This window comes from Phocoena sinus, chromosome 16 (assembly GCF_008692025.1).
Source record: "Phocoena sinus isolate mPhoSin1 chromosome 16, mPhoSin1.pri, whole genome shotgun sequence".
In the NCBI taxonomy this organism is placed as follows: domain Eukaryota; kingdom Metazoa; phylum Chordata; class Mammalia; order Artiodactyla; family Phocoenidae; genus Phocoena; species Phocoena sinus.
Genome location: NC_045778.1, coordinates 1,976,333 through 2,004,023, shown reverse-complemented (window position 1 = coordinate 2,004,023; position 27,691 = coordinate 1,976,333). Strand labels below are relative to the sequence as shown.

At 50.6% G+C, this 27,691-nt stretch overlaps 1 protein-coding gene across 5 annotated transcripts; it reads right to left on the bottom strand.

Moving 5' to 3' along the window:
• Window positions 1-2,324: 2,324 nt before the first annotated feature.
• On the bottom strand, window positions 2,325-27,603 carry URB2 (URB2 ribosome biogenesis homolog). Of its 5 annotated transcripts, none has more exons than XM_032608733.1 (10): window positions 27,325-27,603; window positions 25,395-25,533; window positions 23,879-24,055; window positions 18,855-22,161; window positions 15,250-15,410; window positions 13,556-13,666; window positions 11,532-11,774; window positions 8,861-8,948; window positions 7,015-7,154; window positions 2,325-2,761 (listed from the first exon to the last, which is right to left on the bottom strand). In XM_032608733.1, the coding sequence occupies exons 2-10, from the start codon at window positions 25,518-25,520 to the stop codon at window positions 2,564-2,566; spliced, it is 4,551 nt and encodes a 1,516-aa protein (XP_032464624.1). In that variant the 5' UTR covers window positions 25,521-25,533; window positions 27,325-27,603; the 3' UTR covers window positions 2,325-2,563. The 5 variants fall into 5 exon arrangements, with proteins under 5 accessions (XP_032464624.1, XP_032464625.1, XP_032464626.1 ...); XM_032608734.1 differs by having other exon boundaries at window positions 27,392-27,603; XM_032608735.1 differs by lacking the exon at window positions 27,325-27,603 and adding an exon at window positions 26,852-27,084.
• Between the last annotated feature and the right edge of the window lie 88 nt (window positions 27,604-27,691).

Below are 27,691 nucleotides of genomic sequence, written 5' to 3'. Positions count from 1 at the left end.
TACCTGTCGGCGGGTCTCAGTCTGTGTCCCCGGCAGGAAGCCAGCTCCGCGAGCCCCAGCACCGCCCTGCACAGAGGGACTGATGTCAGCATGTCAGATGCAGGAACCACACAGGCCTCCAGTGCAGAGGCTGGGGCCACACACATCACAGGGGTCTCACTGTCACCCCGGGACGCCCCACTGCCACGCGGAGAGCAGCCTGGGCCACCTCTCTGCCCGCAAGGTCTAGTCTGATAAAGTATTTAAAATGAGGACTGCCGAGCTCCCATGATTACCACTAAGAAAATGGTTTCCTCTTCCCTATTAACCACCAAAACAGAGTGGAAAATTATTCTCCCCTAGGAAGGTTTAGCGTTCAAGCAGAGATGTCTGCAGGGATGGCCCAGATCCACAGGCCCGTCGTCCCCTCCCTCCCAGGCTGCAGGCACCTCTGAGTCCTGAGCAAGGACAGCAGCCCTGCAGTGCCACCACCAGGACGCCCGAGGAACTGCTCCGGGCCTGCACCCCAGGAAGGGTCCCAAAGCAGGGCGATTCCTGAACTTCTGGCAGAGAAAAAAACAGGCGCAAATCTGTGAGGGCCTCAGAGACCAGTGACCCTCCTGTCGGGGCACTTGACCAAGAGGGTAAAGCCAAGAACATGGTTTTCACTCCAGCTTTGTTTACAATCTGCATCTGTAAGGTCCCCTGCAGGCTCCAGCACAGCATCTCCAGGTGTGAAAAAGGAACATCAACCCCTCGGAGGATGCTGCAGGGAAGTGGGCACAGGGACAGGACTCCACCAACGCAGAGCATTAGGCAAAAGATGTCAGAACCCCGGATCCATTTCTGGTTACCAGAGTTTAGAAAGCTTCTACACACAAATGTCTAGACAGAGGGTAGGAAGCGGATTAAAACATGTAGAATGCAAAGCAGAACTATATCCCAGACTCAGTCAGCCAATGCAAGAAATACAATCAAATCTTGAGGCGTGAAAAATGGGGTATTTCTCTTAGGTTGCCAAAAAATCCATTTTATATTGTCTGCTACAATAACACGTGCTTGAAAAGTTAGGATTAAAAAAAAAAAAACACCTTTTGCTTAGGGATGATCCTTCAAACAATTTGTCTATATTTTGACTGACTAAAAAAGGGGTATCAAGAAAATTCCAACATAAATTCCACAAAGATAATAAGAAAAAAAGCAAATATCCCAATTGAGAAACAGGCTAATATTACATAAGGAACATAACTGTATAAACATAATTTTTATAAGAAATAAAAATGGTAAGTATAAAAAATGAAAAATCTCAGTAATTAGAGAAATTTAAAACAAAATAACATTTCCCTATCAAGGAGGCATTAAAACAAAGAAAATCAATAACATTAAAGTTGATTCACTGGAAGGAAAATAAATTTGTATACCTTCTGGAGGGCAATTTGGCAATATTTACATAAATCCTTAAAAACCGACAGGATTTTTTGACAAATAATACAACTTATGGGAATTTATCTTATAGAAATAATTATAGCAGGAAAGAGCTGGCTGCAAGCATCATCTGTAAAAGGAAATTTGTAAAGAATCTGATGTCTACCACGAGGATTTATTAAATCAAACAGCTGTGTCCTCAGCAGACAACTATGCAGCCATTACAGTGTGTCTAGTATCTGTATGTCCCCAAGATGTTATTGAAATATTACACAGGAAAAAAAGCTGGGTAACTAAAACAAACAAAAAAATGCACTTATGATCCAATTTGGCAACTCTATATACATTTATTTAAATACTCATCTACATATATATATGTAAAGGGACAGAAACAAGGCCCTCCCAGATGACGGCGGCTGTCTGTACAGCTGAGACTGGGGGTATTTTTTAATTTTTTCCCTTTTATTTTCTGAGGTTGCTACAATGAAACATATTGCTTAGGCAATACAAAAAAAACAAGAGTATTTCTTAACATTAAATTAAATTTAAAAAAAGAGGAAAATAAAATTCCAAAATAAACTCCCGAGAGTGGAAGCAGGAAGGAAGAGCCCCAGGCCCAGCACCTTCCCGCCGAGTGGCCACCCGCACAGCAGGGGCCGCCATCCCCAGCCGACACCAAGTCTCCACGTCCTGACTCGCACAGCTCCATCGGAAGATGCGCTCCGAGGGGGGGCAGAAAAGCGGTGTTTCAGAAAACGTCCCATGTTTCTTGAAGAACGTAAAAGGCAAAGATATTTAAATTGGGCTTCATTACACACCCACGTACCTGAAGTGAAAAAAACAAGTTCTACGTAGTTCCTAGTGGGGAGATGGGACCCCAAACCACTGGACCAAGACAAGAACCACATTTGGAACGGCCACAAGGGAGATCTGGCAAATTTTATTGAATTCAGGATCTATTTTCAGGATTCTATTGCAATACTTACTGCATAAAAAGATGTTAAGAAATAGTGTGAAAAAATAACTGTAAAATGCAATACATATTATATAAACTCCAAAGGACTCTCCACGTGTTTCAATGCCGTGAATTCAAGCATCTGAAGTCCTGCCTCCTCCAGCTCTCTTGGACCTGGGCCATGGCTGCATGTCCGTACGCAGCTTAGACGGTGTATCTTCTCTCTCCCTCGTGCTTTGCCTTGTGGTACTTCACATAATCACTATGCAACTCCTTAAAGACGTCTCGGACCCCCGGCTGCAGCGAGGCCCGCAGGAACTGGATGTCGGGCTCAATGCACAGGTCCAGGATGAGGTAGATGCCCTCCTGCAGGAGGCCTTTCACCGCCGGATACAAGGTGACCTGGGAGAGGGGGACACACTCACTTCTCTGTGAGCACAAACAGGCAGGTGCCAGACCCTTGAGGCTCTGACAAGGGATTCCAGCTTCTGCCACCAATTTGAGAAAAGACATTCCTTTTAAAATGCCATTTTGGGGGCTTCCCTGGTGGCGCAGTGGTTGGGAGTCCGCCTGCTGATGCGGGGGACGCGGGTTCGTGCCCCGGTCCGGGAGGATCCCACGTGCCGCGGGGCGGCTGGGCCCGTGAGCCATGGCCGCTGAGCCTGCGCTCCGCGGCGGGAGAGGCCACGACAGTGAGAGGCCCGCGTACCGCCAAAAAAAAAAAAAAAAAAAAAATGCCATTTTGCTTGTAAGTGAAACAACTGACTATTCATAAACTTTTAAGTTTATATTTGGGGGAAAGAGAGGCCAACTCAAGCAAACAAAAACCTGAGATGGAGTAAAACATCATGAAATCACAGGGGTAGCTTTGCTATTCAGTGAATGATGCCTCCGCACTTATCAGAGACATTTAAAAACTTGAATCTTTAGATTTAAAAAATCTTATGGTAGGACTTCCCTGGTAGCACAATGGTTTAGAACCCACCTGCCAGTGCAGGGGACACAAGTTCGAGCCCTGGTCCAGGAAGATTCCACATGCTGCGGAGCAACTAAGCCCGTGTGCCACAACTACTGAGCCTGTACTCTAGAGCCCACGAGCCACAACTACTGAAGCGGGCATGCTTAGAGCCTGTACTCCATAACAAGAGAAGCCACCACGATGAGAAGCCCGCACACCGCAACGAAGAGTAGCCCCCGCTCACCTCAACTAGAGAAAGCCCCTGTGCAGCAACAAAGACCCAACACAGCCTAAATAAATAAATAAATTTATGGGGAAAAAAAATCTTATGGTAAGAGCCACCTGAACACTGTGTCATATTCTTCCTCGTGGCCAATCACATTGGAAGCTCTACTAACTATGGGATGAGGGCGGCAATGTTGCCACCTCCCCCCAGAGCAGGGCAGGCAGGCAGTGGCTCTGACGCTCTCCAACCGGATCCCTGATAGATCCCGTCACGTGGCTCAGTGTCAGACGTGACTTATAATAGATATTTTTACTTCTTTCAACAATAACACAATGGGCCCTAAATTCCTAACTGCCCCAGAATGGTTTAATCGGTCCCTGTGTCCAAAGAAGCAAGCCTTCCTAAAAATCTGGGTTAACCAAAATCCGGGCCACAGCAGGAGGAGTGGCAGCCCAGCTCTGGCGTGGCTACATCGGCTACTGGCACAAACTCTGCAGATCAGAGATTCAGGCTGGTATGTGGACACAGAGGCCAGGACAGCAGGCACTACTCACCCTGCCAGAGCCGCCCAGGCTTCAGCCGGACCTGGGCAGGGCAGAGTCTGCCCACTGCGGCAGCTGCAGCCAGAAAGCAGCAGCAAGGTTCCGGCTGACAGGCCTGGCGTGTGGCCAATTCTCCCTTAGTGTCCTGATGACCTAGGAGTTCATGCCTCTCTGCAGACATGCAGCTTCCGGAGAGGACACATTTTATTAACTAGGAGAAGCATGATTCACCAAGGCAACCTCCAGGAGACAGAGTCCTAAAGAGGCGGTTTGTTTCTGCCCCTAAGACGATGCTGTTGTTCACAGATACGGTTATTTTCACACAATAGCTCAAAAAACATCTGACAGATGATCATCTTAATTAAATTTTACCGTTTTATAGATGATAAGAACATGCAAGGGCCACAGGAGGAATGGCTTGTCTGTGATTCCATACTAAGGTATTAGGGAGGGAAAGAAAAAATAAAACGGACAAACTGAAACCAGAAGTCCTTAACCTCACTAGCTGGGTGAGGGCTTGCTCATCCATTCACCGAATCACCACTCACTAAACAAATAATTCCGTTTCCAAAGGCAAAAAGAGGCGCAGTAATTTCCCCAGTGGCAGCACTGAGGTCTGAACTGGGCATCTGAGTCCAAATGTCACAGCCCTTTAGCTGGTGTGTCTCCTTATGAAGTACAGCCCGGAGCACGGGGAGGGGGGAATGGGACAGCAAGGCCGGTAGTATCAGGACAACACAACCCCTTCGCATCTTTACGTTAAGACAGATTATTTGGAAAACAGGGGAAAAAAAGTCAATTTCTACAATGTTACGGTCACTGGCCAACGAATGGAAACATCTCTAAGTTAACCTAAAAGGACCTTAGGCCAGGGGAATAGTGCAAACTATTTTACTCTAAGCTATTGATATAGAGGGACAGTTGTAAATCTGATCTACAGGTAAAAGAGGAGATAAAAGTGACCGTAACTTCCCTGACACTTCTCCAGGGTGACACATCTCTGCGTGGAAGGAACAAGGTCTGTAGGAGCGGCTGCCCTTCCTGCCCGAGGCCGTCTCACTGTCATCGGCCCCAACCACCGAAAGACCTTTACCTATGCTGCCCGCTGCTGAAAAACTTGCCATCTAGCCTGTAATTAAACTTCAACATGTCTTCCTGGTCTAGAAAGATTTATGGCTCTCTCAGTAGAAGCCTCTAATACATATGGAATACTTTCTTCATTCCGATTTTAAAAACAAATAAGAGTTAAAACGTAGACTGTCCTGCCAGTGGATTCTGGGACGCAACAGCCTCAGATAATTCCCAATGCCTTTGGCCTTCAAGATTAAAATTAAAAAATAACAGATAAGCATAAATTAGACACGAATAATGAGGCTGGCAAACCAGAGACTTTTCATAAAGTAAATCTCAGAAGAATAATCAGTGACTTCAGGGTTCAAATCACAGCCTCTGCTCTTGGCCCTTGGGTAAGTGATATTGACGTGTCTCATTTTGTTCTTCAGTGAAACAAAAAATCATACCAGCTCGGACTTCCCTGGTGGCGCGGTGGTTAAGAATCCGCCTGCCGATGCAGGGGACATGGGTTCGAGCCCTGGTCCAGGAAGATCCTACATGCCGCGGAGCAACTAAGCCTGTGCGCCACAACTACTGAGCCTGTGTGCCACAACTACTGAAGCCCGTGTACCTAGAGCCTGTGCTCCACAGCAAGAGAAGCCACCACAATGAGAAGCCCACGCACTACAGCGAAGAGTAGCCCCCATTCACCACAACTCGAGAAAGCCTGTGCACAGCAACAAAGACCCAACCAGCCATAAATAAATAAAATAAATTTATTAAAAAAAGAAAATCATGCCAGCTCGTATTCCAGCAAAAGCTCACATATTAATGACTTGACTGCTTGGGAAACAACAAGATTCTATAAAAATGTTAAATAATTGCAAGGAAACCAAACCCCAAGCCCATATCTCATTCAAAGGACGAACTGCAGGGGCCCTTGTATGCGGCCCCAGTTCCTACACACCCTGCTCCCCCCCCGACCCGGCCAACCGTCCGCCCACGTGACGGGTATCTCCACTGGCTGAGGGATTGGGGCCGGGGCTTTGGAAACAACCTGAAGCGGGGTCAGGATGGAAGCTGAGGCCACACCAGGCTTTCTAAGGAAGCCCATTCACACGACCCTCCCTTGAGAAACGCCAACACCTCTAATGGAACACATTTAACCAGTGGCTCGCCACCATTCTTACGAGATTTACAAAGGGGGGTATTCTATTGAGAGCAAGATAAACAATGTAACTGTGTATCTATACCTGCACAAGGAGACATAATACACCTGAACACAGTACTTTAAGAGTGCGACGTTCCATTTAAACAAGTAAGACACGAAGTCTTGTAACGAACTTACTACACAGGTCACGCGGGGTCTTGTGGAACTGTGAAAATAGCACACTGACACTCCAAAGTGAGATCACTGTTGAAGAATGAATGAATTATCCAGAATACTAAGGCCAAAAGTCAGATTAGTTGGGACCAGAGCGTTTAATCCAGTTGAACAAGTCTATGGGGGTCTCCCCCAGGCCATCTGCCTGAGCGTCGGAGAGCGGCCCCATGAGCCCCTGCTGCTGAGGGACCCCGGGATCCCTCTTTCTGCCTCCTGCTCTTGGAGCGGGGTAACATTTCACCTCCCTCATGACCCAAGAGACTGAGCAAAACAGGCCCAGGGTTTGTGCCAGAGCAAGGAGAGACCTACCGGTGGCTGAGAGCCCCCGCGACCCAGGCACCGCCAGCGCCCTGCGTCTTCGTGCAGCCCGCACGGGGACCCTGCAGGGGCTGCAGCACACGCGGGACAGCCGCCACCACACAGGACCGCCAGACCCCACGGGTCGCTGGCCGCACAGCTGGGGGACCCTGCAACCGAGGACTGTGGGCTTACCTTCTGCACCTCCATCACATACTGGGCCACCATAAAGGGGGAAAACACCCTGAACTCCTCAGCCCGCAGCGCCATGTGGCTGTACATCCTTTCCACGAGGCGGGCGCACTCCAGCACCACTGGCAGGTCCTCTGCGCTTCCTACAGAAGTAAAGAGTTTCCCAACCGATTAGCTCAAAAGCCGTGAGTTTTAACTCTTCCAATTTTACTCTTTCAACATAGCCCCAATTATTCAAACCTTCCTTTTTTTTCCCAGACTCTTTCGTTGGCTCAATTTGAAGACAGAATTAGGGAGACAGGATGTGTCCAAATATTGATCTATGTTACAAAAGGAAAGGCACTTACAATCCTCAGCAGTCCGTGGGTTTTTTAAGGATCAGACTAGAATAACCAAGGTTTTAGGGTGGAATCTAGGATTGCTATTGTATTTAGAAAGGAAAATATGATTCTAAAGATAAGATGGCCTAATTATGTCTTTGCCTCGTTAAGTTTCAGAAATCGTCTAGGATTTCTCCTTTATAGACAGGTATGAGACTCAACTACCATTACTAGACCTCTTGCTGGCTTCCCAGGTTTATTTCTGACTCCTAGTTCCTCCCACCCTGAAGTGCCAGGATCACCCAGGCCTTTACACACTCCTCTCCCAGGGATTCTAACAGCCTGAAGTGTCCCCGCGACCCAGGTTACATGCACCCCGGCCCCCTCCAGCCAGGCCGTCACAGCAGTTGGGGAGGGACCCCAACTCAGCAGAGCAACCTCCCCGGTTTTCACTCAGCATAGTAATACACCGTTTTTATAAAATTCTAGAAAATGCAAACAAGCCTACGGTGACAAAAAACACATCAGTGGCTCCCTGGGGCTGGGGCTGGACCCCAAGAGGGCTCTTTCGGGGATGATGCAAATGCTGTGTTTTGACTGTTGGTGGTGCTTCCCCGCACGAATTTACCCATCAAAACTCATTAAAGGGGCTTCCCTGGTGGCGCAGTGGTTGAGAGTCCGCCTGCCGATGCAGGGGACGTGGGTTCGTGCCCCGGTCCGGGAAGATCCCACATGCCGCAGAGCAGCTGGGCCTGTGAGCCATGGCTGCTGAGCCTGCGCGTCCGGAGCCTGTGCTCCGCAACGGGAGGGGCCACAGCAGTGAGAAGCCCGTGTACCACACACACACACACACAAACTCATTAAAGTATATACTGTAAACAGATGCAGTTTGTTACACGTAAGTTAGGCGTCAGTGAACTTGACTTTTGGAATGCACAGTATAATATGCAAATTTCTAAATAATGAGACTCTCCCCCGAATTAGAAATTTAGCAAGAATCAACAAACCTCCAGGCTGGAAAACAAGCTGTACACATAATTTATGCGATTGTCATATGGCAGCTTGCTTCATTGGTAAACAAACACAACCTTGCTGAGATGCAGCAGGAACAGTGAGCTGCAGGAACTCTGCCCCCGTATAAGATGAGCAATAAGCTGGCTCCACCACTGCCTGTTCCTCCTTCATTTCCCCGTTAAACTATGAGCTCTGTAAGGGCAAGAATGGAATTGTAGATGCTTTTATATCCCCAGTAAATGAGAGTAAATATTTCCTGAATCTAGATACTTTTTTTCTCCAGAAAAGAACTATTTCAATTAGGGGATGTTATATGCATTCACTGCTGTGGATACGGTTAAAAAATGTCACAGTCTGAAATTTTTTAAATTGTTTACGTGTTCATTTGATGATCTGAATATTTCTTTTACGTAAACTCAACTGTGTGGTTTTATCTTCCGTAACATGTGTGGCCAGAGACACCTGTAAAATAAACACATTTGAAATCGGTATCTGATACTGTTACTCTGAATTACCTTTGTCTTTCTGCCGCCCTTCACGTATAACTGAACACACCAGTCTATGAAAACAGTTCAAGAAAGAAGGGATGGCTTTCTGCATTACCTGCAATGATAGAAAAAAGACTATGAAAATATGTAGGCAACTGTTTATTTCAAGATCTACTTTAAAGGAGTTCATATTTATTTCCTTCTTAACCTTACCTATCAGGACACTCAAAACAGTGTGGCAACTCCTTTTTGCCAGGATTTTCTAGGGAAATGCTCACCCTACTTACTTAACTCTTTTACATCCGTCTTCATGGTTCGGGGTGGGGCTTCCATGCTGCGTAACTTTAGGAATCTAATGCAGCAATCCTAGTTTAGAATTTGCTGAGTCTTTTACTCTGTTAGTGGTGCCTTCTGGAAATGGGTAGAAATAAATAAATGTACAGTAGCCAGTGTATTCAAGTATAATTGCCACTAGAGAAAAAGATTACATAAAGCAAATCCATTTAAAATGAGAAACAAAACTTCTCATTTTTTAGCAATGAAAAGGTCTGGCTGGGACTTTATCTTGAAAACTGATATGAAAGTTATAAAACAGGCTTCTTCTCTTTTTTTTGTGGTACGCGGGCCTCTCACTGTTGTGGCCTCTCTCTTTGCGGAGCACAGGCTCCGGACGCGCAGGCTCAGCAGCCATGGCTCACGGGCCCAGCCGCTCCGCGGCACGTGGGACCCTCCCAGACTGGGGCACGAACCCGCGTACCCTGCATCGGCAGGCGGACTCTCAACCACTGCGCCAACAGGGAAGCCCAAACAGGCTTCTTTTACACTCAACCGTCCTGAGATCATGATCAAAGCAATGCACTGTCCAATAAGGCAGCCATGAGCCACATGTGGCCACTGAAATGTTAATTAATTAATGTTAAAATTCAGTTCCTAGTCATACAATTCCACATTTTACGTAGTCAAGACACGTGTGGCCAACGGTTCCTGTGCTGGGTGGTGCAGATACGGAACACGCCCGGCCCAGGAGTTCTACTGGGCGGCACTGCTCTAAGGCTCAGGGTGAACGAGGAGTGAATCAAGTGTTGGGACTCTTTTCTTTGGTACAGTTTATCCAAGCAAAGTCTGGAGAGCATAACACCACATTCTTTATGTCAAGTTAGCAGCTTCAGCAACGTGTTCAGAAAGAGGTCATTTCTGCCAAAGAATTGCAGGGCGTCATCACATTTCCTGAGGCCCCATCTTCCTCCTCTGCTATCACAGGGATTAAATGCACACAAATCCAGGGCCAGCCCATCTGAGTTCACACCCTGGCTTAATATGCAATCCCGGAGAGAACACTGAACCTTTTCTGTGCCTGTTTCCTCATTTGCAAAGTGAGGATAATAACAGGCTGTCGTGAGGGTTAAATAAGTTAAAACACGTCAAGAGCTCAGAATGGCACCAGCTGCAGATCACCCTGCCGGGGACCTGGCTGGGCTCACTCTGTGCTGCTCCCTGCACATTTACCCAAAGCCGATTCCAGCCGGGGGCCCGTATCAACCCCCATCCACCGCCCACACGGCCCAACGCGTGGGCCCCGCTCCCCTGAGTCTGCCCCGCGGGCAGTGAGTGTGAGCTGCCGTCGTAAGTCACATCCTTCTTTGCTGCAATACCGTGTCATTATCCTTGTCAATTCTCTCCTTTCATTAAATGGTCTAATTCTGCTCAATGGTCATTCCTCACTGGTTTTGCAGGAGGTGCACACAGTTTTCCAACGTCACTTTCATCAACTGCATGAAATCCTGAATCTTTTGCAAGATCTGCGGTGTCAGTTTGTAATTGATTGGTATTGCATTTACATCCTACGGTCACACAAAAATCTAAGAATCAGCAGAGATCTAACAACAAAGAGTCTCACAAGATAGGCAGGGCCGAAGGCGATCCTTAAGTGGGGAGGACATTGGATGGAATGCTTAGTTTACCAGAGAATAAATTTTTTAAAAACCGCCCTGCTGGCAGGTCTCCAACCGTAGAACATCAAAACACTTAAAAAATATTTGAACGTGCCTATGTATGTGTGTATCTGTCCGATTTATAAGTTCCCACGCTTCACACGTATAGCAGAGGCACACACGAACACCAGCCAAGGAAATCCAGTCTTGTAGCTAAAATTCAGGCTCAGCGGGTGACACCGGCCAAATCATTCAGCAGCTCTGAGCATCGGTTTCTCTACCAATGAAATGGGATTGCCACCGACTACACAGACTTGCTGTAGGGGTGAAAGGAGACACACAGCAAACGTTCAACAAGTGGTGGCTAAACTGGAATCTCTTCTACGGGGCGTTTGCTCCTAGTCTCATTTTATTTAAAAAGCAGCACACTGTAAAACCGGAACTCAGGATGGCTCACTCCCTACATGCAACTGAATTATAAACCCGAGAGGAGATCTACGCCAGTGAGTGACATTTAAATATATGATCTGCAAAAACAGAATAATTTCTAATGGGCTTCCAGAAACACCCAGGACACAGGTATGTTCGAAGTGTCAGATCCAACACAGCCTGATGTGAAGGTCACATACTTCTGTGCTTGACAAGCCACCTGGGCCCTAGAAATTACTCGAAGCCGGAAGTTTGTTCCGCAAACCACTGTTCTTCCCACGCCGCCGCTCTTCTCAAGGATGCGTTTCCCTGCCCAGCGGGCGCCCTGTCCTCCTCACCTTCGGGTGACACTGCAGGATTGAGAAGAGCACGTTGTGGACCCGCGGGAAGATGCGCCCATACTCGGGGGGCCTCAGGGCGTCCAAGGGCACGGCCAGCAGGACGCCGAAGGCCAGGCCAACGTGGTGCGGGTTGCCGATGGCCCCCTCCCCCTGCCTCAGCAGCGCAGCCAGGACGTCCAAGACGGGCCCGACCAGTGCCGGCGCCATGGGCTGTTCCCGACAAGCCTCTCGGGTCTGCAGCTACAGGGCGAGGAACGAGGGACAGAAGATGAAGGCGATTCTCCAGAGAAACAGCCCCAAACCCAAAATGACCGAGGGAAGAACGTCCAGACCCCAAAGTGACCCGAGTGGTCACTGGGCAGTTCAGAGGGACAAGGAGACCAGCGTTCAACCCCCTGGGCGGCACCTACGAGGGACGTGGCCGTCTCGGTCCACACCCTCTGACGGATGCGCCTACCACGAAGAGAAGTAATTTCTCACAGAAGAGTTGATTCATCTACTTTCTCAGAATAAAGAAACTTCACATCACACACATAACTATTCTCCCAAAAAGATCCTTGGTTCTAAAATGTCTATAATTCAACTCCATTTGTTACATTTCATAAAGGACAGCTCTAGTTCAAGACATTCAATTATTGTTCTAAAGAATAAAGAGACTGAAGTTGAGGGGTGGCCCGAAGTCTTACCTGGGTGCCCTGGGCGAGCCCACCTGTGACAGCCCTCCTCACACGGCCAGCTGTAAACAGCACCCCAGCTGAGGCCGTCTGGGGCCTCTCACAGTGATCATCTTTCCTGGGTGCCCTGGCTCTGCTGACGCTGTGCTATCCCCTTTAGAGTGACCTAAACGCCTAGCCTGGTGTTTATATCCACGTGGCCCTACTATGCGCTCGGCCAACACTGACCAGGCACTGCCCTGGGCCCTATTCCCCCCTCCCCCCCTTTCTTCCTGATGTTCCCCCTACATACACCTAAGTACAAATGGGCTTCGTCCACTAATGCAGATTCCCAGGGAAACAACAAAGCAACAAAAGATCAGAGAAGAAAGCAATGTCTATTCTCTAGACCCTTTTGCCCTTGGGTTAGAATATGCTAACCCAAGGCAATGCTCTCACGTAGCACAAGCTATAATCAGGGTTGATAATGATGCTCAAATAGGCACTGCTCTTCCAAACCCAAGTCTGGGAATACTGACACCAGACTTTTTTTTTTTTTTTCTTTGCGGTACGCGGGCCTCTCACTGTTGTGGCCTCTCCCGTTGCGGAGCAGAGGCTCCGGACGCGCAGGCTCAGCGGCCATGGCTCACGGGCCCAGCCGCTCCGCGGCACGTGGGATCTTCCCGGACCGGGGCACGAACCTGTGTCCCCTGCATCGGCAGGTGGACCCTCAACCACTGCGCCACAAGGGAAGCCCCCCCCCCTTTCTTTTTTTTGACACCAGACTCTTTTGAGAGCAGGAACACAGACTGCGCCCACCGGAACCAGGCTTTTGTTCTAATGAAACAAAAAGTCACGTGACTACTGTGTACGTTCACATGTACCAAAATTTAACGTCTGCATGGGATTAACAATCGTCTATCTGCAACATTACTATCCTAGTCTAGACCCATTTTTTTCCTCACTGAATCGTCACTTAAACACACATATTCCTACACGTGAATGAATGCACTAAACTGCCCACAGAATTTCGTGTGGACACAGAGAGGCCTGGGACTCCTTCTCCTGTCACCTAATTTAAATGGAAGCCTCCTGTGGGCACCATGTTCCTTCCATTACGGACCACGAATGCTTTCTGACGCCCAAGGGCCTTCACATCACATCTACTGATGATACTACGTGTGCAACCAGACACAGGTGCTGCCTGGACACCCAGACAGAAAAGCAACGTGGTTACAGCCGTCTTCAGGACACGGCCCCGGAAACACACTCTGCATAATAAAACCAGAGCGTGACAGAAGCAGAAGCACCGCCCCGCCTGCACGTGAAAGGCAGGGGCAGGGGGACGCATAACCCAGAGGTACTCACCATTAGAGCCATGACCATCTGTGGGCACGCACGCCAGAACAAACTGGCCTTCTCGCCACCAAATGGGCAGTTCAAGAGCAACTTGACCAACGTCACAGCCGACAAAACAGCCTAGGGGACAAGGGAAAACACTCAGCAGTAGGAGGAACCAGCTCTCTCGGGAAGCCCAGCTCGGGAAGCAGGCTGGTCACTGGTGCTGCGACAAAGCAGAGCCCGTTAGAGCCCTGTGCTGGGGCAGCGACGAGACCCAGCTTGGGTCAAGTGCTGGGCGTGGTGCCCTTCACGTCACCTAATGAAATGAACAAGGTGAGCAGACTGCGGCAAAGGAAGGGCCTTCTCTGTAGCGTCTCACTAAACCGAACACGTAAACGTGCCAGGACAGTGAAACACAGGAGGCCACGGCATCTTATCAGAGGCCCGTCTCGTCAAGGTGGCGTCGGAAGAGGAGGCCGCTGTAACTCACCCGCGAGAACCGCACGTGCCTAGGGGTGAAAGGAAACACGGACAACGTGCGACAAGTAGACCAGGTGCCGGGATGACAGGTGACGGTTTCCGACCATGGGAAGGGAGGGGAAGGGACTCAGTGACCCGTGCTGGGCATCTCTCAGCATCCGCTTCATCCATCGGCCCCTTCCTCCTGCCCCTAACGCTGCAGAGCCCACACCACGAAATCCCGGCTTCTGCCCTTTGCTCCCTCTGACCACAACCCACCCCCACCCGGCCCGAGCTCCGTGTGTCTCCCCACTGAGGGTCTGCTGGCTGGTGCCCCCATCCCCCCATCTCCTGGCACTCACCTGCGCTCACTGCGCTGTGCAGTACTTTCCCCTCCCTGTCTCCATAGCAACGCCCCCAGCCCCACCCAAAGCCTCTCCACCTCTGACCTCAGCTCAGCCTCACCTCCTCCACGACCCTCCTCTGACCATCTGACGGGCTTACATAGAAGTTTATGGTTTGTCTCCCCGGCTTGCTGAAGGGAAGCCCTGAGGCCTTCTCAAAGCTGGGCCCATCCTGCTGCACACGCACGGTGAGAACTTCCAGAGGGAGGACGGTGGCAGCAGAGATGGGCCTCGCGTTCACACAGAGGAGATGTAAGTCCTCCCTGCTGCCCCCAATCTGCTCTCTCCAGCTCTCCTCCCACCCAAAGCAAAACCCAGCTCCTGGGTGCCAATTACTACCAGCAATCAAGAAGCCACTCATACAGCAGAGAAAGCTCAGAACCAAAAGGCCTGGGCCGCCACCCTGGGCCCAGACAGTGAGCTCCCAGCCTTCCTCTGCCTGTGCGAGCAGGGACAGCCTCTGGCCGGTCCGGCAATCAGGGCCGTTCAGGGGACCAAACTCGAGCACATCAGCTCCGCGCAGAGCCTCCCAGACACACAGGCCTAGTGGGAGTGAGGGGCTTCGTTAGCAACTACCAAACAGACTAGGGGGCTAAGGACCAAAGGGCAACTCGTCACCCTGAAAGAGCCTCAAATGGGACCCAGGCTATGTGACCAAACCAAGTAAAAGCAGAAGTACGATGTGAGAGGTCTCACACAACGGATGTGAATGTAACTTTTTACGGGTCAGTATACGAGTACGGATTGACTTTGCACGTTTGTTTAGTTTCAGCGCTGACACCGCATTGCAAGTAACTTTTCCCGTTGAAGCCCATATCACTTACGTGCTGCCGCCCAAGAGAGAAAGGAGCAACTCACCTGTAGATCTGCTCTCCACGTGTTACTGACGTCCAGTCCCTGGAGGATACTCTGCAGTGCCATCCGGAAGTCCTCTGTCGTCCCAACCTCTAACATTTGGGTGAACAAGGCTCCCAAATGAGGCTCTATCTCCTCAACTACCTGAACCGGAATCGCAGGATCTGCGAGGAAAACAAAACTGCTGTGATAGACAAGGGGCAGGTGAAATGGTGCACAGCTGCTAAAGGTCAGCATCTCAGGGACGCAGCAACGGTCACAGTGCAGGTCGAAACTGCAGGGCAGATGCATAGCATGACACCAACCCCTCACACCCAGCACCTGTGACCTGCCCGTGGCACCTATGCCCTGCCCGCAGTACCTGTACCCTGCCTGCAGCACCTGTGCCCTGCCCGCAGTACCTGTGCCCTGCCCATGGCACCTGTGCCCTGCCCGTGGCACCTGTGCCCTGCCCGCAGTACCTGTGCCCTGCCCATGGCACCTGTGCCCTGCCCGCGGCACCTGTGCCCTGCCCGCAGTACCTGTGCCCTGCCCATGGCACCTGTGCCCTGCACGCAGTACCTATGCCCTGCCCGCAGTACCTGTACCCTGCCCGCAGCACCTGTGCCCTGCCTGCAGTACCTGTGACCTGCCTGCGGTACTTGTGCCACCTGTGCCCTGCCTGCGGTACCTGTGCCCTGCCCACAGCACCGGTGCCCTGCCCGCGGCACACGTGCCCTGCCCACAGTAACTGTGCCCTGCCTACGGTACCTGTGCCACCTGTGCCCTGCCCGCGGTACCTGTGCCCTGCCCGCAGTACCTGTGCCCTGCCCGCGGCACCTGTGCCCTGCCCGCGGCACCTGTGCCCTGCCCGCAGTACCTGTGCCCTGCCCGTGGCACCTGTGCCCTGCCTGCAGTACCTGTACCCTGCCCATGGCACCTGTGCCCTGCCCGTAGCACCTGTGCCCTGCCCGCAGTACCTGTACCCTGCCCGCAGCACCTGTGCCCTGCCCGCGGCACCGGTGCCCTGCCCGCGGCACCTGTGCCCTGCCTGCGGTACCTGTGCCACCTGTGCCCTGCCCGCGGTACCTGTGCCCTGCCCGTGGTACCTGTGCCCTGCCTGCAGTATCTGTGCCCTGCCCGCGGCACCTGTGCCCTGCACCCAGCCCGAAGAAAAGCCCGAGAGAATGAGGAGGAAGACGATGTTCAGCAGGGCTTGTCTCTGGACCATGAGAGACAGGTGACCGGCACTTTCTTTATACTCTTTTTCTACTTTGCTTATATTCTTTTATAAAATCAATAGGGGCACAGGGGTGGGGTGGTGCTTTAACACAGACGGGGGTGTTGAAGAGATGGAAAGAACCCCAAGCTTGTGGGGACTGCCCGCTGCAGTCACCCAGTTGTTCCCACTTAATGCAGGATAGCCTTCTGAAGTAAACCCAGTGTCCCCAGGTTAGGGAGTTCAAGGCCCTTTGCAATCTGACTCCAGAGTAACTCTGCAGCCCCGTTCCAGCCAGCAGGCTATCCCACACTGCAGAAGACCCTCCTCTGCCCCAGTCTTTGCTTACGGGGGGCGGGCAGGACCAAGGCTTCGAGAGAGAACATCTAGGTCCAAGTGTTCCACAAACTGTAACATCCTGGATGCAGGACCTCTCTGGGCCTCAATTTGCTCATCCGCGAAATGGGTAGAACAGCACCAACTCTTGCGGTTGGCACATCAAAGAAAGGGCACCGCAGACTCCCATCCCTGGGAGGCTGAGTGTCAGCACTGCCACCTTACCCGCCCTCCCTTCACCCACCTCCCATGGCGGAGGCCTCGCCTGCCTGCACGATCCACCGCTCTGGTCATTTCAGAGCCTTTCCTCACCCTGTGACTCAGGTAAGTTGTGTGAATGTCTGTTTGCTAAATTAGACAAGTCAAAATCAACAGCTCGTTTATCGCCAGAGGACACAGTTCCACGTGTATATGAAGCGTTTTCAAAACCGATGCGTTCTTATAATTGAACCGAGGCCGCGGATTCTCCCGGCAGAGAGCACTTCTTTAAAATGCTCATTTTTCTGAGCTAAAACCTACCTGAATCACCCCCGAGGACCCAGGTGGTCACCTTAACTCTCCCTCTCCCAGCTCAAAGCCTTGGGCCACTCCCCCCTTGGCCTTTGCTCCAGACCTCCCACCACCCTGGTCCCTTCTCCAGGCCCAGTCTAGCAGCTCAGGTGCCTGAGGCCTGGGCCCTGGGGCAGTGCTCAGGCCTGCGACCTGGGGAAGCAGTGGGGTGGCTGGCCTCACTCCCGACCGCGGCTCTGCCCCCAAAGTCAAAGGTACCACCGGTCCAAGGACACACAGTTAGGACTTAGGGGCCACCTCCACTGCAGGGATAAAGGCGGACACTGCGTTCTGCAGGGGGTTGCAGGGATAAAGGGGGACACTGCATTCTGTCTAACGAAGGGGCAGGAGGGTCAGAGCTTCGGACCACCGGGGGCCATATCTCAGGACGTTCGTTTAGAATGCTCTAACCAGTGTTAACAGAGGACTGAATTTCAGCCCCCGTTACTAAGGTGACACCATTCCCTAAGACAGTAGCTGACAGGGTGAGACAGAACACGTGAGACCGAAGCCTTTCAGTCAATCCACAACCAGGGCAGATCAGAAAGGGGGGCGGCAGAGTGTCCTTCAGGTTACAGCACCCCAGCCCTGGCCGTGGCCCAGGCGGCCTTGCTTCCTACGGGGCCCAGAGAACACCTGTGTGTGCTGTGATGGCTGGGCTAGGCTGGCAGACTCCCCAGCCCCACCCCAGAGGACTACCCTGACTAGCCTCCACCTTGGTACCAACCAAACAAGAAGAAAATGGACCCACGCCAACTGGGAACAGTGCCACCTTGATGAGCTCAAGTTAGGGACGGACCCTAGCCTGCTAACCTCTGACCTCGGGGACAGCAGGTAGTGACTGTCCTGCTGGAGAGAATGAAGACACCGGCTGGGTTTTGAGTCCTGATTAGCTGGCCTGCAAGGGTGACATCCGACTACAACACTGCGATGACATCACAGGCTGAGCCTCCGTCCAATCAGCATCCACAGCCCTGCGACGCCCGGTACCACTCTCAGACCTGCGGGACGCTGTCCTGCCCTCAAGGAATTTTATGAGGTTCCCTATAAATTAAGTCACTTGGAGTTTTGAAAAGTTGGCAGATTTTATCTTTCTGAAGTCCACTGATGGCGCTGAAGATCTGATACTGAAGGGCCTACGAATAAAGATGAAACGATCTATGTTGACCTCTGGGGCCAGGACAGAAAAAGGCTAAAACAGAGAAGAGTGGTTCAAAACTATAAACTAGAACAATCTCCAAAATAAGTGAAAAACTGAAGTGCAAAACAATATACCTAGAAGGCTGCTGTTTGTCTAAAAAGCAGGTAAAACAACTGTGAAGGTAACTGCTTACAGGTGCAGAGAAGGCAGACGCCGGAAACGAACTCCAGGGAGGGAGAGTTTCTCCCAGGTCATCGTGTGGTACCTTCGGAAATGCAGACCTGCTCCGAAAAGGAGAGGGGGAGCAACTCACCTGGCTGCCGCTTAGCGACCTCTCACCAAAAGCTCTACAGTACAGAACTAGCTCAAGAGAAAACGTCTCACCTGCAAGGACTTTTCTCACAGATTGAAACACAGAGGTAAACACAGACTCCTTCTGGGGGTGCAGTTCTGGGGCTAAAAAGAACAGAGTCAAAAACTGCACAGCTGCCTGGAGAGATGGGGTGTCTCCTGCTAGAGCCGGCAACTCCGACAGGATCTGAGAGTAGACAGCCTGGTAGAGGGCGGCACGGGGCAGCAGCACGTGGTCCGTCCCGCCGTGCCCGGAGCACAGGGCCACATCGGCCTCCAAGAGCGAGGCGACCGACGAGAGGACGGGTGGCGGGAGGCGGCGGCCCCGGGCCCCGCGGGCAGCGCAGAGCTGAAGCACGGCCCCCGCCTGTACCACGGCCGCCTGCAACAGCTCACGCGGTGCTTCCAGGGCCTCGTGCTGCTTCTGTTCCTTGACCAAAGGCCCCAGCACCTGGCACAGCTTGGTTAAGGACACCAGAAGGAGCTGCTGGCCCAGAGGTGTCTGATCTTCCGACCGTGTGCCTGGAGCTGCTTCAGGGCGCAGCTGGGAACTCGAGAGGAACGCAAGGATTTTCCCAAAATTGAGCTCCGGGCTGAGCTTCCTCTGGAGGAGCACCTGCAGTGGCTGTTCTAAGAACGTCCCCACCACCTGGAGGAATTCCAGCCAAGAGGGGTCGTCCACGTCCACAAGAAACCTCCTACTGGCTTTGAACAAGGAGGTCAGCGTGATCTCAAAGATATCACTAACGTACATGACCCTGAGCACCGACTGGGCGTTCTTCCCTCTCTGCAGGTAACCGAGAAGCCGGTAGCACGTCATCAAGAACCTGAGGGTCAGCGAGGGGGAGCAAGAACTGCCCAGCACGGTGCCGGCCAGGGACAGCAGCAGGAGAACACAATGCACATGGCAGGGGGGTGGGAGGCTGTCCAGCTGCAGAGCAGAAAGAACCTCCAAAAGCCGAAGAATGCTCTCCAGCTGCTCTCCCTCCAGCTGGATGGGGGAGTCACCCCTGGCCAAGGAGAGTAAGTTTTGGGCGATTTCTCCCCTTGGCTCTACACCTTCCGATCCGACCTTTGGAAATCTGCTTTCCCCGTGAGCCACGACCGCATAATCCCCTTCAAAAAGCCAGGGCAGCTGCTGGCGGAGAAGAGCAGGGCCCCCCTGGGCGCCAGCACACAGGATGCCGGCGCAGCTCGCAGTCACGCGCAGTAAGAGCGCAGAGTGGAGGGACTGCATTTCGGGGAGGAGAGGGCTGTGAAGGACGGCCTTCGATATTTCTTCGAGTGTGACGTCTGGCTCCTCCTCCGCCGGGCCTTCCTGGGCTTTGCTCGTTGGCAAAGTTCTCAGCAGGACGTTGGCCAGGTACCGCAGGTCGTCTGGACAGAGATAGGATGCTAAGATCGTGAGATTGGACACGACCAAGTGCCAGTGGGCGACGGGGTAGGTGAGCGCGCTCACTGTCCCCACCTGGCCGTCCCAGGAGGCCGTCGTCCCCCGGGTCAGGCTCGCTCTCCCGGAGCCCAGGATGTAGGCGGCGTCGCGCCTCAGAGCGAGGAGGGCTTCTTCAGACTGGACGCTCGCTTGCAGCAAGGTGTTTTTCATCCTCTGCAGGTAGAGCTGCTCCAAGCAGTACCTGCCGAGGGAGTCGGACTGAGCCGCAAACTCCTCTATCTCCTTCCACTGCCTGGCCTCCACGCCCGGGAGCAGCAGGGGGAGGCTCGAGGGCTCCGGGGCGGTGCCCGCGAGGGCCCCGGGCTCAGAGCGATACGGGTCACAGCTCAAGCCCAGCACAGTGTCCACCTGGGCCCAGGTATGGGAGAGCAGGAGCGCAGAGTCACCGACCCTCTGTCGCCAGGGCTCGGGCACCGAGGGCTGGGGCTTGCAGAGAAGGTCCAGCAGGGGCTTCACGAGGCCCCGCAGCGTCTCGTCCATGGTGCGCCGCGTGCGCCTGACCACGGGCAGGGGCGAGTCACCATCCAGGCTCCGCGCGTGGACCATGACGCAGTGCAGCAGCGAGCTCAGTGACAGCGACTTCAGGGCCATGTCCATGTCACCCTGCAAATCAGGCAGGACCAGAGACTGGAAGCTCTCCAGGATGAGGGCCCAGGCGTCCAGGACCTGGCTCGGGGGCAGATCCGGGAGGCACTCGCGGAGCACAGCAGCGGGGCCCGCAGACAGCACGGGCAGCCTGAGCGCCTCGGCCGCGGGGCGACAGATCACGCCCAGCACCTCCCCGAACAGCCGGGGCACCTGCCGGAGCTTGGCGAACGTCTGGAAGAGTGTACCGATCAGCGCCTCCTGGGCTTTCTGGGTCCGCAACTCTGCGACTTCTGCGTCGATCCAAGCTGAAGCCAACAGGTCATCCAGGTCTGGCTCCAGAATCAAATGATTCAGAGACAGCAAAACCTTGAGGCAGCGGAACCAGGCTGGCACGGAGGCCTGTGGGTGGTTTAGCAGCATCTCGGCCAGACGGCGGTAGAAGCGGAACTGAGTCTCCCCGTGCCGAATCCGGTCAGTGGCAATGTTGTAGATGGTACTACTGGCCACTGAATTCAGCAGCTGTTCCAAGGCCAGGAGTTCCACGGTCCAGTCAGACGCAGACAGGGCTTGCAGCTGCTCCTCCCGCAGGTGGGAAATCCTTAAGCAACCGAACAGCGGAGGGAGCACCTTGAAGCAGAGCAGCTGGTTCCCCTCCTTGAGGTAAGAATCTACAAAGAGCTTGTACAGCAGGGCCACGGAGTTGGCCACCACAGCGGCCTGAAGGGACGGTTCACAGTAGCCGGCATCCACCAGCCTGGCCATCACGGTGCCCAGGGGCGCTAGGAGATTCTTCATGGCCCCCATCTTCGTGTCACCTTGCTGCTGGTCCAAGAGCTCCTCTTTGTAGGAAGGGAGCAGCTCGGCCTGAAAAGCTCCACCTCGAAGCACGGCCTCAATCTGACTCCTAATGTCCCGGCCTAGCGCCGGCCGCAGCAGGCCCTGGCCAGCCTGGGTCCACGTGCCTGCCAAGAGTAAGTGTCTCAGGACCAGGCAGGGCTGGAGCAAGTGTGTGGTCACCTCCCCAAAGGTGCGTCTCGGGTTGACCTGCTGCCACTGAATCGAGAGGTAAAGGCCGAGGGTCAGGTGAAGAACCTCGAACAACTGGGGCGTCACGGCTCCCGGCTGCCTACAGGCCAACCAGCACAGCTGGCTCAGCAGGTCGACCGTCAGCTCCTGCCTGGCTGTGTAGATGACAGCAAGGGCGGGCGTCGAGAGGATACCCTGGCAGCAGCTCAGCACAACACAGATGCTCCTCTGAGATCCCAAGAGAGCAAACTCGGCCATTCTCTCATTGATGATCTGACCATTAAGAAAGAAAGAAAACTCATCACTGACCCTAAACCCACACGTACACACAAAAAGTACAACACAATCAGTGAACTCACTCCTTGCTCTCATCTGAATGAGAGAAATGCCCAGATTGGCACATCTAAATGAACTTGGCATTTCCCTAGCGCACCAAAGGAAGGACCTATCTTAACTCCTACACACATCCATCTGCTACCAGTATAAACTTGGGAAGGGGCTCGGTGCCTTTGTAAATTTGCTGTCACTTTTGAAAAAGCAGAGTTTTATAAGGCTTAAACTCCTAAGATTTCACTTTTTCTTAGATCCTAAACCTATAATTCAACTTAGATGCTACAGGTAGATGGACAGTGGCCTTGGGTTATGATCCTGTGGTCCAAAACACATTTTTATAATCAGTCATACTGTTTGTATTTAAAAAGCCAAAGCAAAAGGCATTCTTCAAAGAGGAAAGTAAACGCTGCCAGCTACTACTTAACATACAGCAAACCCACAGTATTGCTTCCAAAATTCTGAAATTCACAAGCACCAGAAATCATGAGGGCCAGACAGGTTCCAAAGTTCACTTATAGGCTAAGTGACTTGCTCCCAGCCTTACGGCATCTGAGAATCAAATTTATCCTAGGTGTTAAGTTAGCAGTAGCCCAAGGACACAGGTGTGTTTATCTCCATCCGAGTAACTGCTGGCTCTGGAAAAGCCGAAACAAAGATATCACATACTTAAATGCCAGCACACTTACTACAGTGATTTCCAAATTTTTCTGATTATACAACTTTTTCCACACTTATACCCGATAAGGTTATAAATTATATGTATGTACTATAGCACTACTATCTTATATAATTATAAAGCATACATAGAAATTAAAGTGACTTTTTAAAAAACATATAGAGATGTAAGATTTTCTTCCCACACTCCCAAAGAACCATTCAGAATAACCCACTTTGGTGACCACTGGTCTATCATTTTAAAAAGTGACACAATTTAGAGCATAATTTCAAGAACCACTAAAGCCTATGAACCATCAGGCACCAACCATTTAATTCTTCTGTTCCCAGCCTCTACTGCTTTTCTCCTGCGCACACGCTCGTGTGGGTGAGGCTGCAGCGTAGAGCACAGGCTTTGCCATCAGACAGATGGAGGTTCAAATCCCAGCTCTGCCACTTACTTTCTGTGTGACTTTCGGCAGGTTACCTGGCCCACACTCAGTACTCCTTATTCGTGCTTTTTATTGTCACCGGCTATTCTCACAGTATTTCAAAATACTCAGTACTGACAGTGAAGTTTATAATCCCGACCTGAGACTTCAAAATCACGGAGCCAAAAACCTTTGAGGAAATTCTCATCCAGATTTTGGCCTTTGACCTCCCTCCAGTCCAGCAGAAAGGTGAAAAAAAAAAAGTCATAAAGTAGCATCATTTGCTGGCTACCTTTTCCAACTAAAAAGGTAATTAACCACTTTACGAAAAAGTTCTAAGCTTTTCATAATATAAAGTGCTTATTAGCATGGTGTAGAGCCTACGATATGCATTCAATAAGTATCAGTCGTTATTATAACTCTAAAAATATTATTTCTTTCTCCTCCCCTACTTTGATATTGTCTGTATCTTCATACCATTAACCATAAGACAAATAAGCCTCCAGCATTAACAGGAAATCAATAGAGATACATGCAACACTTATGGGATAACATAGGAAACTGTTAATTACCTTGAGGAGGGAAATCTGAAGGTTAATTGTCTTTCCATTCTTGAGGAGATTCTGCAATTTTCTGCTATGTAGAATGTTATCTATATAGATCCAAAGCCTTTCGACAATGTCTTCCTTCAGTTCAAGTTTTTTCTTATAAAACGCAACCAACGACTGTCGTGCCCAATCAAGTAATACCTGAATTTGGAATATACTTTAAAAATAAACGAAAAACCAAATACAATTGCCAGGGGGGGAAAACTCTCCTCTAAAACTTACCTTTGGTAACATTATATTACATTTTGGTGTCTTAAAATATTTATTATTAAAGCATCAATCAAAAAAACTAAGTGTGTCTTCATCTGGGGCCAATAAAAAGTTTCAAGAGAAACGGTTTCTTCTAATTGCTTCCAAGTTTTACAAGTTAAAAGCACAACAACAATTGCTCAGAATGGCCACAAAAGGAATGACACACAAAAGCAAAAATGCAGAGTCAGAAGACCAGGGTTTGTGTCTTGGCTTCCCGAGTTAACTGCAGCTTCATCCCTAAACCTATTTACCCTGTTCAGAAGACAGAGAGTCTTCTCTGAAATGATTCACAAGTGCTATATTAAAAGGAGGGCTGGACATAAACAGTTTCCATTATTGTGACGTGTTTCCTTATTCATAAACACAAGGAAAAGTGGTGAGGCTTCAGCTCAGGACACCAGAACTGTCAATAACAACACGAACAGTGACAAACGCTAAAAGGAAAAAACTCTCTCTGGAGAAGGGTAGTGGAAACCTTGATGAAATGGCCTGCCACGGCTGCCAGGTCAAGCAGCCAAAATGATTCTCAGGTGCAGCCAGATTTAGAAACGACTAGCTCTGCTAGTGCTCTACATACTGGACCTCATCATTTCAATGGCTGTAATCCACCTGACACATTTTGTGCTGCTTAATACTAGCAAATGAGTAACCGCGTGAGCTCATCATCCCGGTGTCTCCATTGCATTAACTGCTTTTCTTAGTCAGATAAGCTTGAGAAATGTTAACAAAGAGCCATGTCTTTCTGGGTTCCTAATCTGTTTCTAATCTACCGGTTTCTAATCTATTTCCCCTCAGTTTACTACAAATGCTAAAGCTTCCCTACTTCCAGCCTTCGATTCATCAAGTTCCAAAGACGTTTAACAAAGCACCAACAAGACTTGCTTATGGAGCATCACTTAGGATTTACAAACAAATGAAGCTGCCAACAGACTCAGAACTTAACTTCTGTAACCTAAATCCTAATTTGCTCACTGAAGCACATATTTAATTCAGAATATAAGAGATGTTTCCAAACATAAACGAAATGCTGAGGTTTTGTAACAGAAAAACTTTGTTAATGTAATACCTAACTACTTACTTTATCTCACTGATAGGACTTTTAACTTTCTAACCATGTTTCCTTCCCCAACCTTTAATCTTTTAAAATTTTAACTAAATGTCAATATGTAATTTACATAAGTGATCATTAGTTTAGGTTGTAGAAATGTAACTTTCACATTAAACTTACTTGTTCTTTATTTGGAAGAACACACTGATGGGAAATCCACGCAAAGTGCGCTAGTTTTAGTTTATCTTCCCAGGAAGTTGTCTTGCTTTTAAGTTTTAGAGAAATGCCAGAATAAACAGCAGCCATTGCTGCGCTTTACCTACAATTTAAAGCAATGGAAAAAATTTATATTTTTTAAATATAAAGGACCAGAATATTAAGGTCAAACTTAATAGGCAGCAGAAAACGAACACTATGTAACTTATTGTCTACATAACTTATACTCCTTTAAAAATATTTTTCTAATGAATTAAACACTGTTGGGCAGAAGTTTCTACATAAGATGCTTGAGTCCATGAGTTTCTTGGAGGAAATTCAAGCAGACGATGGATTACACACACACATACAAGTATTCCTGCTGTGATCAAACATCACATCCTCAGAGGTCAGTGCGCAGGAACTCAATGGAACAAACCCCAAAGTGTTCAAATTACTTGTGAAAAGATTCGTTCACACATGGCTTTAGACTGAAAGAATTGTTTCTGCAAAAATATTCTAATACATACTATAGAGTATATACTAGGACCCACCCCACTGAACAGCTTAAAAAGATAAATAGGGCTTCCCTGGTGGCGCAGTGGTTCAGAATCTGCCAGCTAATGCAGGGGACACGGGTTCGAGCCCTGGTCTGGGAGGATCCCACATGCCGCGGAGCAACTAGGCCCGTGAGCCACAACTACTGAGCCTGCGCGTCTGGAGCCTGTGCTCCGCAACAAAAGAGGCCGCGATAGTGAGAGGCCCGCGCACCGCGATGAAGAGTGGCCCCCGCTTGCCACTAGAGAAAGCCCTTGCACAGAAACGAAGACCCAACACAGCAAAAATTAACTAATTAATTAATAAACTCCTACCCCCAACATCATCTTTAAAAAGAAAAAGATAAATAAGCAGTATTTGGAAATAGTAATATTTCTCCAAGTACAAAAGAAATATAGTACAAACCCAGTCCCAACAGATAGAATGTTGTTTCAGCTGCAACAGTAACTTCATAAACTTACCAACACACACTGCTTCTAAGACTCTACAGAATATAGTTACACGATTAACGCTGGAAGGATACAATTATGAATAAAGAAGGAACACAAACATACCAACAACCTATAATCCTATAAAACTGAGGTAAATGTAGCTTAGAGTTTCCTAAAAGCCATAGTAAAAAGGGGAGAACATATCAGGTTAAGTCATTTTCATTACATAAAAGTAAACAAGTCAGTTCCTCGAGGGAGAAAGTTTTTCATGATACTTAATACTGAAATAAAATCATCGTAAATAACAACAAAATAGGGCCAATGAAATACCGAGAAAAGATCGCAGCCCCGTGATTCCAATTTAAATACTGTCAAACCAAAACAATTTGCTATCCTGAGAACAAAATCGCTGGATTTTTAAAATCTAAGGGGTCTGAAATCCTACAGACCTACCTTCAGAGCTAATTCTCAATAGGGATCTTTACAGGGAATGAGCGAACATCGGATGAAAGACAGGTTCAGCACGGTACCCTTCACTATTACAGAGGCCAGAACAGTCAAATGCTGTCAGTCTTCCTCTTTGTCGAAACGTCCAATATCCATTCAACAGCTACTAATTTAACTTCTAAATTCAATGTTACACAGCCATCGCGACAGCTACAAAGTACTTTAAAAGTATCTGCAGAACTGGCTACAAAGACGCCCCATACACCCTCCCGGATCTGTCAACCTTGGGCCCTCGGTGCCCGCAGCGATCCCTGCGAGCGGGCGTGGAAAGCCCGGCGCGGACCGCAAAGCCGCGTCCGTCCTCGCGCGGCCACGCTAAACCCTGCGGAACAGAAGGAGGCGAGCAGCCAGGAGCGAGGCGAGGGGCCGCCGGAGGAGTAGGCCAGCGTGGGAGGGCCATGCCCAGGTAGGGAGCTTACCTGGAGGGACCTGGTCACCTGGGAGAGACCGCGGGCGGGGCGGAGGGCCGGCTGGGAGGGGGCTCACCTGCAGGCCGCCACCAGGTGAGGAACTCACGCAGACCCCGCCGTGAGGGGCGGCGGGCGGGGCGGAGGGTAGTCACCGGGTGGGGAGCTCTCCCGGCGGCCAGCCCCGGATGGGGACCGCGCGGGGACGAACGGCCGCAGCAGCGGCGGGACCGACTCCGGGGCCACCACGTGGGGGATCGCGCTCCTTCCTCCGGACTCCGGCTGCGCTGGGAGCTGCGGGGCGGTGCTGGACCGGGCGGAAGGAACGTGGGGCGGGACGGCTCGCACGCCAGGCATCGCCAGCCGAGCGCCGAGGCGC

Bases quoted from the DNA above. Each gene is read 5' to 3' on its own strand.
- URB2 (XM_032608733.1), bottom strand. From the start codon at position 25,520: ATGGCTGCTGTTTATTCTGGCATTTCTCTAAAACTTAAAAGCAAGACA. The intron at 22,162-23,878 runs GTAATTAACAGT...CTTAATGGTCAG, and splicing joins TTCAGATTTCCCTCCTCAAG to ATCATCAATGAGAGAATGGC. The intron at 2,762-7,014 runs GTAAGCCCACAG...CCCCTCTCCCAG, and splicing joins ATGTGATGGAGGTGCAGAAG to GTCACCTTGTATCCGGCGGT.